The 13,194-nt window shown below is 32.6% G+C and overlaps 1 protein-coding gene across 4 annotated transcripts in view; it reads right to left on the reverse strand.

Moving 5' to 3' along the window:
• The window catches only part of LOC142350703 (uncharacterized), a 99,720-nt gene that overhangs the window by 71,699 nt on the left and 14,827 nt on the right, over positions 1–13,194 (reverse strand). For 3 of the 4 annotated variants that reach the window (XM_075402653.1, XM_075402639.1, XM_075402661.1), the window contains 3 exons: positions 6,967–7,061; positions 6,871–6,895; positions 923–1,140 (listed from right to left, as the gene is read on the reverse strand). In XM_075402653.1, the coding sequence (XP_075258768.1) occupies positions 923–1,140; positions 6,871–6,895; positions 6,967–7,061 (338 nt within the window). The remainder of the gene's footprint in view (positions 1–922; positions 1,141–6,870; positions 6,896–6,966; positions 7,062–13,194) is intronic. The other variant, XM_075402646.1, reaches the window with a different exon arrangement.

Genomic DNA, 13,194 nt, shown 5'->3' on the forward strand with positions numbered 1-13,194 from the left:
CTAAACACTACAAAAACTAGCCTAAAATTAAAAGAAAATCATAACCAAACCTCTTTACCAAAAGAATTGAAAAAAAACTGCTTTAAAATGCCGCACGTGAACAAAAAATTTTTGCTCGGTTACAAAATTTTTTTTCACACCTCAATTTCTCGCTCTCTAGAAAACAGCGATATGAACAAAAAACCACTCTCTTTTCGCTCCACTCTTTGCTCACTTTTGTTCAGCAACAAAATCACTCCAAATTTTTTCACGCGTTTCATTTCCCGCTTCAAAAATCACTCCAATAAAATTGATTAAAAAAAAGGACTTCTCCAATACTCCTCTTCGAGTCTTAATAAAAAAGGACTTCTCAAATACTCCTCTTCGAGTCGTAAAAACACAGCGCACCAATACAATTCAAATTCTTTGAATTGTAAAAAACCAAGAGAAGGCCAATAATAGCCCCAGCTAACGCTGTGCGGCTATTAATAAACACTTGACAAATCCTCATCATTTTGAAGCTTACACTGTCTTTTTATAGATGAAAATGGCCAAGCCCACTCTTTACATGGGTTGAATCTTGTCCTGATAAAGGTTGTTTTAGTCAATAAGAGGTTTTCTCATGCGTCCATACAGGGTCTTTTCATGGGTCAATTTATTGAACTAATTTTTTAAGGGTCAATGCAGAACGCCAAAATAGCTCCGCTAAGCTTTCGCTATCCCGGCTGTTAAAACTCTAACCGACCCAATAAAAACTTAGACAGCTAATGCTGAAAGAGTATATGCTTCATTTTAAGGTGAAAAATTTACTTTTAGGTGGAATAGAGTCCAATAAATCGAACAAAAAATGACGCATCAGATTTTTGTATTTTTGCAATTTTCTATTAAGACATTGGGATTTTGATCAAACTGATTTTTTAAACTGGAAAACTAGACTACTAACCATATCTGGTAACAATTTGTTTTTCGCCAGATATTTTCCGATCTGGGTTTTATCCCGCACAGCCAAACTCCACAAGTAAGTGACCCCTTCAATCAAATCATCCTCGTTTGCACAACCGAAATTCTTGGTCGGGTCGAATGGGTTGGTCGATACGCTTTTGTCTCCATAAGTACAGTATTTCATGGCTTTTATGCACATTTCCAACAACCTGAACATTACTAAACAAAAGACAACCTGATTGTGGTATTTTCGATTATCTTGCCTCGAAAGATTATCTTGCATTCTCCTGCATCACGACGTAATTTTGTAGTTTTAGAGCTTCTGCGCCTGTGTCACGATGCCCTTCACGTTAAATTTCTTAAATCCCAGATCTCTTCAGTGCAATATTCTACAGTGTTTTCCTATATTTTCCTATATTGTGCGAGAGTTCATGTCTCAGTCACACGTGAATACCACTAAAGTTACTTTGAGTTTCTGCCGCGCCAGACCCTTTCTGTCACTTCATCAGAGTTATGTAAACTAGGTCTACTCAAAAGACACATTTAAAATAATCCCATATGAAGTCTGTCCAAAAATTTGAAATAATCGGCCAAAACATAAAAAGCGTGAAAATGAGCTAATTGGACAGTGTTTCTTCTATAGGCTTTGTGTCTCTGATGAAGTCACTGAGAAAATGTGGCATTAATCGAGAACCACGAAGTGGTTCGAGATATTTGCCAGAGTTTTGATGTAACTTTAGCATAGTTACGCAACCTTTTTGAAACACACTTTGTTCAAGTTCATTCAAAAACAGTTTACTTGCCAAAGTGATTACATTTTTTGGTTCCCAAAAGAATATAACTTTCAGGATCTACACCCTCTCATCCAATTAGTGCTTATAGTTACACCCACACACTATAATTGAGCTCTCATGCCAGCACGATAAACATTATTTTGGGGGTTTGGTCGTAGGTGGTTTGTTGCAACCGAATACATCCTAATTTCTGCATGGAAAACTAAGAAACCGAAAAATCACTTATGCCGACAATCACTTCTTTTCATTTCCCGATAAAAATCGTTGGAACTTTTTTTGTACTTTTTAATCACATTATATGTAAATATATACACACACACACATATATATATATATATATATATATATATATATATATATATAACTTTTGTGTAATGAGTCAAATTATTGAGGATAAGGATATTTAACGACATTCAGCTATAGAAAATGAAATTTGGCAAATTGATATCCCTAACATGTGCTCATTTAGTGGGGCGTTATTTAAATTGTACATTCAGTTTCAAATGAAAAACACGCTTTACAAGTTTGATAACTTAATAATGTCTGGCACTGTATAAAAGAAGATCTATCATTTTAAAACCTGTCACTGTTAAGATCATGCATTCTTATACTTGCCCGTTCGTGTTTCAGTGGCACTTGTGACTATTCACCTTTTTGGGACACGCTACCTTTGCAACGCAAAGGATATTTGGAAAATCGATTATCCAGACGCAAAAACAAACATCACAATACTAATATCTGCAAATTCTAAATTTGAACTGTGAGTTCTGCGCCTTTCGATAACGGTGCAACTTTACGGGACTAATTTTGCTGCTCTTACGTTCCTCAGCTTAAAAAAACTTTAACTCTAACTTAACTCAGTATCAAGTTTTATGTCTTCACTATCATACTTGTTCAAAAAAATTATCAGTTGTGTAAATATTCAACTGATTCACGTGCCTATAGGATCAAAAATTGTTTTTCAACTCATGGAATATTTAATATATACGCTATATTAATTCTATTGTGAAAAGTCAAACTTGTTTCCTAAAACTTGATATTGAACAGAAACTGATCGCAGCTTATAATACTCTATTAACAGTTACTTTTTTCCTACTCTGAAAAAATTAATATTACTTGGAGATTCTAATCACCCACGTTAACTTAATCATCAACCAATTACATTTAAAAAAGTAATTCTATCTTCAAGAATGACCCAAATGAGTTCAAAAGGAATTAACAACCCCATCGAAATATTCATCCTAGATAATTTTGAGTGGTATTATTAAAAACCCGTTGGACGTAGAAGATAAAATTTAATAATATATCAAGGATTTTTGTTTAAATTTTGTTCCTTCCAGGAAGTTATTGTGGTTTAAAGTTTTGTGAACATTGAACAATCTTCGTTGTTTTATAGCGTTTTCTGAAATTTTTAATCATTTTTATGAAATTTTTTCCAAGGAACTCAGATGATGGTTATTGAGGCTCTTGATCCAAAATTTTTAGATAAAAAATTGCATATTTTATCGGAATCTGGCCTTTATTCATCAAATATGACAGAAAACAGGCTACTTTAGCCCAGTTTATTCAAATATGCCTCATTGACCAAACTGTTGTAACAATTCTAATTAATTTAAAAGGGGGCTAGTTTGTTTCACTTCTGCATCCTCTAAGGGTGATCATAAATAAGTTTTTTGTCCGTTTTCCGTTAACATAATCGATTATAACCTAATAAACATCATTCGTTTTTGATCTTTCGATACGTTTTTTGTGAAACCATCTATTTCGGTTACATTTGAAAGTGTAACATGTTATTAATGAACCTGCACTGACATTTAGGCTAGCTTTGGTCTCATCGTTAGTTTTTGACTATCAAAAAATTATGATTCAATTATTTTTCCGAAAATTCTTCTAGCAATTTTTTGTTTTTTCCATTTTAATTACAGCCCCAAATGGTTTACAAAAAACAGTAAATTATTGAAAAAACAAATTTACGCAACGAAGCAGCCCAATGACTAAATATCAATATTTCAGAGAAAACTTCTTGGTTTTTTGGCTTCGACAAAGTGCTTTTTTGTGTTCTGACAGCATTTTTTGATTTTTTGTAGTCTCATGACATATTAGCGCTAATAAAAGTTCCAGTTGGTTTTCCTAAATGGTATAAGTTAACTTGTAAAAGGCTCTTAAATGATGCCTATCGGCTCCTATGCCTTTGAGTGTGTTGGTCTTATGAAAATAGCAGTTGGCTTTTCAACTTGGTCTTTTAATTCTACATTTAATCAATTTATTGGTCATTCTTAGTACAGACAAAATGCATCTTCCTCCCAGGAAAAAAGTGGAATCTAACTTCTAACTTCGTCTCAATGACATGTTCCATCCACTTTTTGGCAAAACAAAAAATGATCATTTTCTTGTTTTTTTGTTACATCTGGTCGTTTTATGTCTTTGACACTATGTGATTTCAGAAATTGACCCAATGAAATGAACCAATTGAACACTCATAACATTTTTAGTTGACATTTTATCCTGTTATTGGCTTCAACAATGTGTTTTCGAGAAACTCTTTGTGAAGTTGTTTGTTCTGTTTTTTGTCTCTGTTATTTTGTAGAACTTAGTCTCAACTAATGAGAGCTACAACTGTCTTCCTATAAAGTTAAAAGTAATGTAATCTCCTTGTTTAAACTTACGGTTGTTTTGACTTTTTCAAAATTTTGCTTTAAATATCATTGAATTATTGAACTTTGCAGTTTTTAACACTTCTTGTGTCAATTTCCAGCATGGTCTCAAGAAACACAACTTGAATCTCATTTCATTAGAGTTTGTTTTTTTTATTTTTGGTTCTGTGGCTCTGTGGCTATGATACTTCGAGGTTTCATAATAGTTTTTTAACTTCTCAATTATTACCCATTTTTGGGTTTTTTTGTTTTCTCTTCACACTAAAACTTTAATGATTTTTATTGCTGGCTAAGATTAAAAATTAAACAAATATAACTGTTTGATTATATAGATCATAGTTTTAACTGCTTGGAGATCTTCTTCTCCACAAGTTTAATTGAGTTTTTGTTTTTTGGATGTATCAGGCGCTTCTTGTAGTCTTGTGACGTATTTTGACAGGTGGCAATGGCTACCCAGAAGTTGTAAAAAAAAACACAAATTCATAATTTCAGCTGATGGCTGACGGTTTTTTGACATTGAAAATTTAAGTGTTTTCAAATATATGAGCGTAGTTTTAATCTTTACCCTTTTGTTTTTTTCTTGGTGGATGTGCTACCTAGTTTCATCAAGGATTGGTCCTAAATTGTTTTCAGGAGAGGCACAATTTTTTATGCGTTTCCATTGTTTTCTCGCTTTATCTGATTCTTTTAAGAAATTTGTCTGGTTTGTCTGGTTTCCATGTGGTGCCATTTTGACTTTTTTTATTAAATGTCTCTAAAATATGGATATTTACTTTGCTCTTTCGTGTCTTAGTCTCATCAATGGCAAATTTCACCGCTCGTTGAAGGTGGCATTTTTTAATTCATTTTCTCACTTTTTACCAAGTAGTGACATAAGAATCTTTCACGAGAATCTTTCTACGATTTCTAGTTCAAGTCTGTTGCTTGTTCTGTCATCATACTTATATCCGTGTTTTGGTTGACTTATCACCTAATTCCATGAACTGAAGGTCGCGCGAGCTTTGAATGGATGTAAAAAAAGATGTGTTTAGTTTAGGTTTTCTGATCCTATTTTTAATTTGTGGGTTTTTTCAAAAAACTAAATTTTGAGCTTGACCCTAATTATTGTTTTTGTTGTTTTTCTGTTGTTTGTTTTGCCTTGAAGTTCAATTTATGGATGCTGCGTTATTAGTTCTTTTAGGGCCTTTTTAAAGTTTTTCATACTCATTTAACAATTATTTCTCAAAAATATTTTCTTGTCCCTCATTTACAGACAAAATTCTCTTTTTCCCTCATTTACAGACAAAGAAATCAAAACCTTGGATGAGGGGGTCGGAAAGTGCAAAGGCAAGTTATCTTACACCTTGGATGGATGAACTGAAGGCATGCAAAGCTTCCAAATGGGACCAAATTCATTAAAGAAAGTTTCAAATAATTTTATTAGAAGTTATTAGGTACTGCTACAACCAGAAACATAAAAATTTAAATTGAGAAAATTTGGAGCAATCTGGGCGCACTTTTCAATTGACTTTTAGCAGTGAAGAATAACACATAGACGGAAGATTGCCGGATAATAGCCGCCGTTGACGCGCTTGATGCACATCGGGATGAACAGAAAATGAAAAAAATATATCTTCAAAAAGTGTTGAAAAGTGTTCTAATTCGGCGTGCGGTTTTGGTTGGATTCTAAAACTATACTAAATTAAGCTTCTAAAATGACAGTTAATAAGCCTAATACCAATGTCAGCTAGCAAACAATAATGAACGCTGATAATCTTGTTCTCAATGACTTAATGACCGGGCTTTATCGGTTTATCCCAACTCTTTTGATTTTGCTCTCTTGATCTTGACTGTATTCGCTATCTTGCGTAATTCATTGAGTGAATGGATGTAAAAACCATTCAGTTGAAACAGTGAGTGAGGTAAGTCAGAAGTCAAACGTGAAAGTCGTGACTCATGTAAAAAGAAAACGTGATCAAAAGGTAAAGCGAATTTAAGAAAGAGGACAGCGCCTAAATAATAGCCCTTTGAGAAGCTGACGGCGGCTATTAAAAAGATCAACACGTTTACAAAATTGCTTCAAACTTCTTTCGAGAATAATAATTTAGTAATACTTAAAACCAAAACATAGATATTTTGCTACTCAAAAAAAATTATCCAGACAAAAGTTCAACTTTTGCTGTTTCTGAAAACTCTGAAAATTCTGAAAACATTTACTCCAACTCCAAAATCTAAAAGTTACCACCGAAGAAAAAAAACAGCAAGAACTTTTGTGAAATATATTGAGGCGGTTGGATTTAAGTCAGATTTTGTTATAAAAAACTATTAGAGCGAGTCATTTTTCTGTTCAAAACTTCTAGCTCTATTATACTTACATTTATTTTAAAATGAAAAGATAATTGTTACAAATTTGTTGAGGGAATTGTTCGTTTTTGGTTTAGTTGTTATATTTTTCGTTTAGATTTGAAATTTTTTATGATCCATTAAACCTAAATCAAGTATTTTTTAAAGGTGAGACTTACCGTCCCAATAGCCCCTGAGATCAGCCTAAAATTAATGAAAAAATCAGCAAAATCAACCAATATTTCTGACACTTCTCGTGGAAGACGTAAACTGACCTGCCTGTAGGCCATATTATAGCTGTAGGCACACTTCAAGGACTTGAAGAGATCTTCCTTATATGGGAGGGAGATGTCAACTGCCTCTTTCTCTTCTAAACAATACAAACATAGCCGGCAGATTGCCGGAAAATTGCCCCCGGCAGATTGCCGTTTGTGCCCCCTCAGCTTAATGGGCGCATATTATTTGCACCCCCCAGATGCACGTGCAATATTTTTGGGGGGGGGGCGCAAACGGAAAGGATCCCAAAATTAATATTCGAAATCAAAAACTCAAGACTCTAATATTCAAGAATTAGGGCATATGTTTGGCACTACTTAGATGCACACTATTGACCTTTAATAAGTAAATGTTCATAAAATTTAAAGTTTCATAAGTGAGCTCAGAAGTCATTTTTTGAGTTAGGTAAGTCATTGAAAAGGTCAATTCCAAGAAGTCACGGTAAAACGGAACAAAAATCTGTTAGACGAAGTAAAAAAAACATAGCAGGACAAGTCCTGAAATACAATTCAAAGAATTGAATGAAAAACTTAAAGTACTGTACCTGAGCAGCAGATCAATTAAAAAATGCCAGCCAGAACACAAACAAAATCATCAAAATATTGAGAAACTAAAAGAATCAAAACTAAACAAAATTATATTCATTGCTAAAGCTCTTTTAAAAAGCTTTTAAACGTGAGGCCAAATTTTTTCCCTTTAAAACTAACTACTACAAAAACATGTTCAAAACCAATTTTTGTTTCTGAAATGGGTCCAGTATTATATCTGCAAGACCTGAAAAATATTCATTGGCCCTAGAAGTTCGATTAACTCGAAAAAAAAGAAATCAATTGCAAATTATAAGGAAAGTTTGCTAAAAATCTTGACATAAAGATCTTCAGAATCATTTCTGTGTCTCTAGAGGCTATCTGGTATCCCAATTCCAAGCTTTAAAAAAATCATTGGATCATAGATCGATAGGCAATAATTTTTAGAAAAAATTTGAAACTTCAAGAAATAGAAATTCGTTCTATTAAAATTTTGAAAGCCATTCAATTGCCCCTAGCAACTATTTAATAACATACTATCGTTACCTTGCTACTGAGGCAAAAATAAATAAATAAATACAAATGTTATCAAAAACCTTGAAAAAAATTGCAAATTTTATCAAAAAAACTTCTTAAAGTCGAAAGGTTAAATTGTTGAAAACAAATCTTTTGAAACTAAAAACCATGCACTCACTTTTTATCAGAACATGGAATTGGTTTTCTGGCACTTGAGAATGGACGAATATCAAAAACTGACAAAAACTTTAGAAAACCTTAATAAAATTGCAGATTTTATCAAAAAATGCTAAAATTCGAGAAAAAAATGTTAATAACCATTCCATTGTTACTAGAAACTATGCAGCGCCCTATTAACAAACACAGAAAAAACGGAAAAAAATTACGAAAATATTCAAAAACCTGAAAAAAATGCGAATTTTGTCAAAAAAATTTGTGATATTCAAAAGTTCAAACCTATTCCATAGCAAATAAAAATTTTTCAGTAACTTATTATCCAACCCCTAATGAGGTGTTCTGGCCCCTGGGACTCAAGTGAAATGAATAATAACAATAAATGTTAAAAAATATGAAACAAAATTGAAAGTTTTGTCAAAAAATGCTAAAATTAATTATGGCAAAAAGTTGAAAACCACTCCATTAACACTAGAAATTATGCAGTTATCTATCATCATATCCTTTATCAAACTCTAGTGGAGTTCTTAACAGTGAAGTTTCTTGACACCTTGGGCTAAAAAACTGCTAAAAATTGACAAAAATTTTCAAAAAACCTGAAAAAAATTGCGAAAATTAGTATTATTTTGCGTGTTTGTGTTTGTAGTACCAAACCATATAGCTCATAAAATGGTCATAACAAGTAATTTTGTCTCGCAAAAGGCCTTTATTAACTTTTAAATACTTCAACTTAGTACTAATCAATCAAAAAATAACAAAAAACATGAAAAATTGCAATATTTTGAGACCAAAAACTCCTAAGAATGACCTTTTAACCTTAAAATAAGGCCATCCCAGCAACTGCACCATTATAAGCACTTGAAGTACTACTAAAGCCCACCTTGGGCCTCTAATGAAACTTAATGACCGCTGGGCTTTACCTGTTTATCCCGTTTTGAAAGATCTAACTCTTTGAAAAATGTGTGAACACATCTTTAAAAAAAAAACACAGCGCACCAATACAATTCAAATTCTTTGAATTGTAAAAACATAGCAGGACAAATCCTGACGTACAGCTCAAAGAATTTTCATTGACTAAACAGAAAGCTAGACCAAGAACGGACTATGAATGGATTGTGAAAACCATTTAGAAAAAATCCGATCTAAAAAACCGAAAAAATTGAAAAAATCAAAGTGAAATTGCCGCATGTGAACAAAAAACCACTAGCAAGAAAGCGAATTTTTGTTCAAACACCGTTTTCTCTCTCTACTTTAAATTTAGAGGGAAAAAATTTCACGCCGCAAAACCACTCGCTTTTTCGCTCCACTTCCTGTTTCGGCGTGACCATAATCACTACTCCAATTTGACTTCAAAAATCATGAAAATGTGTGAACAGATCTTAAAAAAAAAAGATAGCGCCCCAATACAATTCAAATTCTTTGAATTGTAAAAAAAAAATTAGGAGCGCTATAATAGCCGCCTAGAATTGAGGACGCGGCTATTAAAAACGGAAAACAATTGAAAATCAAAGCACAAAGAACAATTAAGGCTGCATTGTTTTGGCTCAATTTCAAGTAAATGAAGCAGACAATATCTATTATTAAATAAATATTTTTACAACCAGTATGAGACATATTCTTTGGATTTTTCGCACTGTATCTTTGGACATAAACAGCATCGATGTGTTGTCAGAAACAGTAAATAATCCTCAGTTATCAGTACAAAATCGGTTCCCTCGGAATTTAACCTAAGATTTGATTTATTGTTTACTTAAGATCCAATAAGTATTGTTTGCTTAATATCTATTTCAAGTTATCGGGATATCAAGATATATTTAATTTTTTTGAAGCCCCCATTTGGGTAAGTGCTAATCTGCAAATGGTAGTCCTGTTAATACTCAATTAGTAATGAGAGGTTCTTTCACCCTAGTCATTGACCATTCTTAAGGCAAGATTCTTATCTGGCCTTACAAGTTAATGCATTAATCTTGTAAGATTGTATAAGAGACTTTCAAGATTTACTCAGAACTTATAAGATCTTATAAGAGTTGTAAAAATTCGTAAGATCTAATAGGATTCTTATAAGATATGTTTTAATCTTATAAGAGCTCCTAAGAATAGTAAAAACTGGTACGATCTTATAAGGATCTTATAAGACACACATTATTCTTACAAGATTAAAACATATCTTGTAAGTCCTTACAAGAATATTATAAGACACACATTATTCTTACAAGATTAAAAAATATCTTGTAAGTCCTTACAAGAATCTTATAAGACACACATTATTCTGCTAAGATTAAAGCAGATCTTGTATTATCATAATAGAATCTTATAAGAGACACAATATTCTTATAAGATAAAAACATATCTTGTAAGACCTTAAAAAAATCTTATAAGACACACATTATTATGCTAAGATTAAAGCAGGCTTGTCTTTTCAAGTTTTGTCATGTATATTTTTTCCTCAGCAATTTTCAATCAGCCAGTTACGCTGTCCAGTCAAGAACACGTCAATGTAAACACAATGCGATCAAGCCAGTACTATTTGGTATAGTAGTTGTAGAGAATTCAGCAATATGTGAAATGTACTCCGATTTTCAGGCTCTCTTGAGACTCCAATTTGTCCCAAAATTTTTGCAAAACGACTTAAAACTGCCCCTCGGAAATATGTTTGGAATCAGTCGAAGTCCTCTCGAAAGTTATGGGACACAAAAAGTACCTACCAGGAATTGAAAACAAAGAATTCACCACGCCGTAAAGGCTAGTGTGTTTTGTATGTTTTGATTAAAAAAAAACAACAACAAGTTCCTGAAACGACAAATAATAAGAAAATTGTTGAACTGGCCAGTCTTTTGGTTCAAGCAGCTTTTTGCACTAGAGAGAATTCATTATAAAACATTTTTTTTATTTGCACTCAGCAAAATGCCCAGTTAGAGTTTAAGTAAGTTGTTTTTTCACCTTTTTTAAAATGAAAGAACCTCTGATTTTCTAGACATAACCGTTCCAAATTTTTGTGTAGACAAGGACCGTCATTGTTAAAGTGCGCTGATAATAAGACTCCAAATTAGACCCTTGCTTAGACAAAAACTAGATATGATCGCGATGTGAGTGTAAGATATATTTTGTTCTTTGTCACAGATAATCTTGTGGGATCGCACGTTATAAATCTTACATCTTATATGATTTACAATGTTCATATACAAACCAAATCTTACCAGATCTTACGTAAATAATCTTACATCTTATAAGTTTTGCAATTTTCTTCCGTAGAGCAAATCTTGTAAGATCGTATAAGACGATACTTACCTCTTACTTACCTCTTACCTCACTCTGTCTTGTAAGATCTTACAAGATATGCAGTATCTTACAAGATCTTACAAGATATGCTCCATCTCATAAGCAATTACAAGATATGTTTTATTGGTAAGAAGCTTGTAAGATCTTATAAGAACTGCAATGGTCAATGCTGTCATTGACATGTTATTAACAACTATCTTGGAAAAAGGTGACAAATTCTTGTCTAATTACTCGAACAAAATGTACGTTATTCGACTAAATGAAGAGCGCTGAAAAGAGCTGAAAGTTCTCAAATGTACCGATAAGTGGTTAATATAACGCCAGCACTGTGCTTCTTCAAGCGAAATTCGTTGTATGATGAACATCGTATTTTTTCATGTGACTTCTGTTTCAGTTGTCATTCGACATCTCCGGGATAGCTTTGGCAACGAACTGGTATATTTTGGAGTATTATATTTGGCGTTTTTCAGTTCAAGTGGTAACTAATTTAGTGTAACACCAGAAACTAAAAAAAATATAGATCTAACTCGACTCAATATTGGCTGACGAGGAGGAGGTACCCAAAACCAGCATATACCCGACGCACTTGACTTAAAAGACCAGACTATAGACAGAAATTTAACTGCTTACAAAATTGGTGACAATTTTTTAGCACCGAAATTTAATTTCTGCTGAGAATTGATTCTTGTCGTAGAGTGGACGTCTGGGCTTTGGTCGCTCAACTTAGCTTGTTTGGTTTCACAATATCGCAAAGTCTGGTAATAAAGTGATATTATTTCACCACATTGTTTAAAAACTTATAGCTACTAAAAACGTTTTTTAATTCGTACCCGCCTTGCATCATCAAATTTCACACTAACAAGTCTTAAATTCACTGAGCCCTAACTACGAGTAAGCTGAAATCACTTGAGCCTTGGGCAAAATTGAAGTTGAATTTCACGTTCAGTTAGGGGAATAAAATTTTTCAACTGTTTATCAAATTGCAATTGACACGAGTTTTCGCAATATGCACTATCGCTTGAGTATTTTTTCAGCAGTTACAATTGCTTAAACTTGATTTATATGAAAAATAGTAACATTTTGTTTTATAACAATTTGGAATTTCTCAAGCAAAACTAATTAAATTTGGACTGCTTTTTAATTGCTATTTTCAACTTATTTGCTGCACATTTTTATACAGAGTGTTGAACTTTAAATAGATTATCCCGACTTAAGATTTTTTACAATTTCAGAGTCAACGAATACTTGATTGGTTCTGCCGAATTTGTATAAACAGTAGTAATGAGAAAAATAGTGTTAATAAATCAGTTTGAAAAAAGTCATCGTCAGCTCTGTTAAACATAATCGGCTTATCCGAAACCCAAAAAGCATTTTAGTTACTAAAGATTTGCTTTTCAAAACATATCACAGGAAAAAATTGTTTTTGTTTACGTGTAAAAAAGACATTTAACCAAAAAAGTTCAAACTTAACTAACTTTAATGTTTTTTAATAAATGCTAAAAAAAGGAGCTTTTCAGTGTCAGAATTTTTGGAATTGTGAAATGAAGATACAATAGTCACGGGATTAACGATATCACTATCATCTACCAGTACCTGACCATTGTTAGTATTTTTATTACATAGTGTTCTGATTACAATTTTTGCATTATTCAAATGACATATGCATAGTTGAAACGCTTCTCAAATTATTTCGTTAAGGGCTTGTAAAAAGCGGCCACTCATTAGACAAAA

The sequence above is a fragment of the Convolutriloba macropyga genome, chromosome 1, assembly GCF_964194025.1.
Source record: "Convolutriloba macropyga chromosome 1, txConMacr16.3, whole genome shotgun sequence".
NCBI classification, from domain to species: Eukaryota; Metazoa; Xenacoelomorpha; order Acoela; family Convolutidae; genus Convolutriloba; species Convolutriloba macropyga.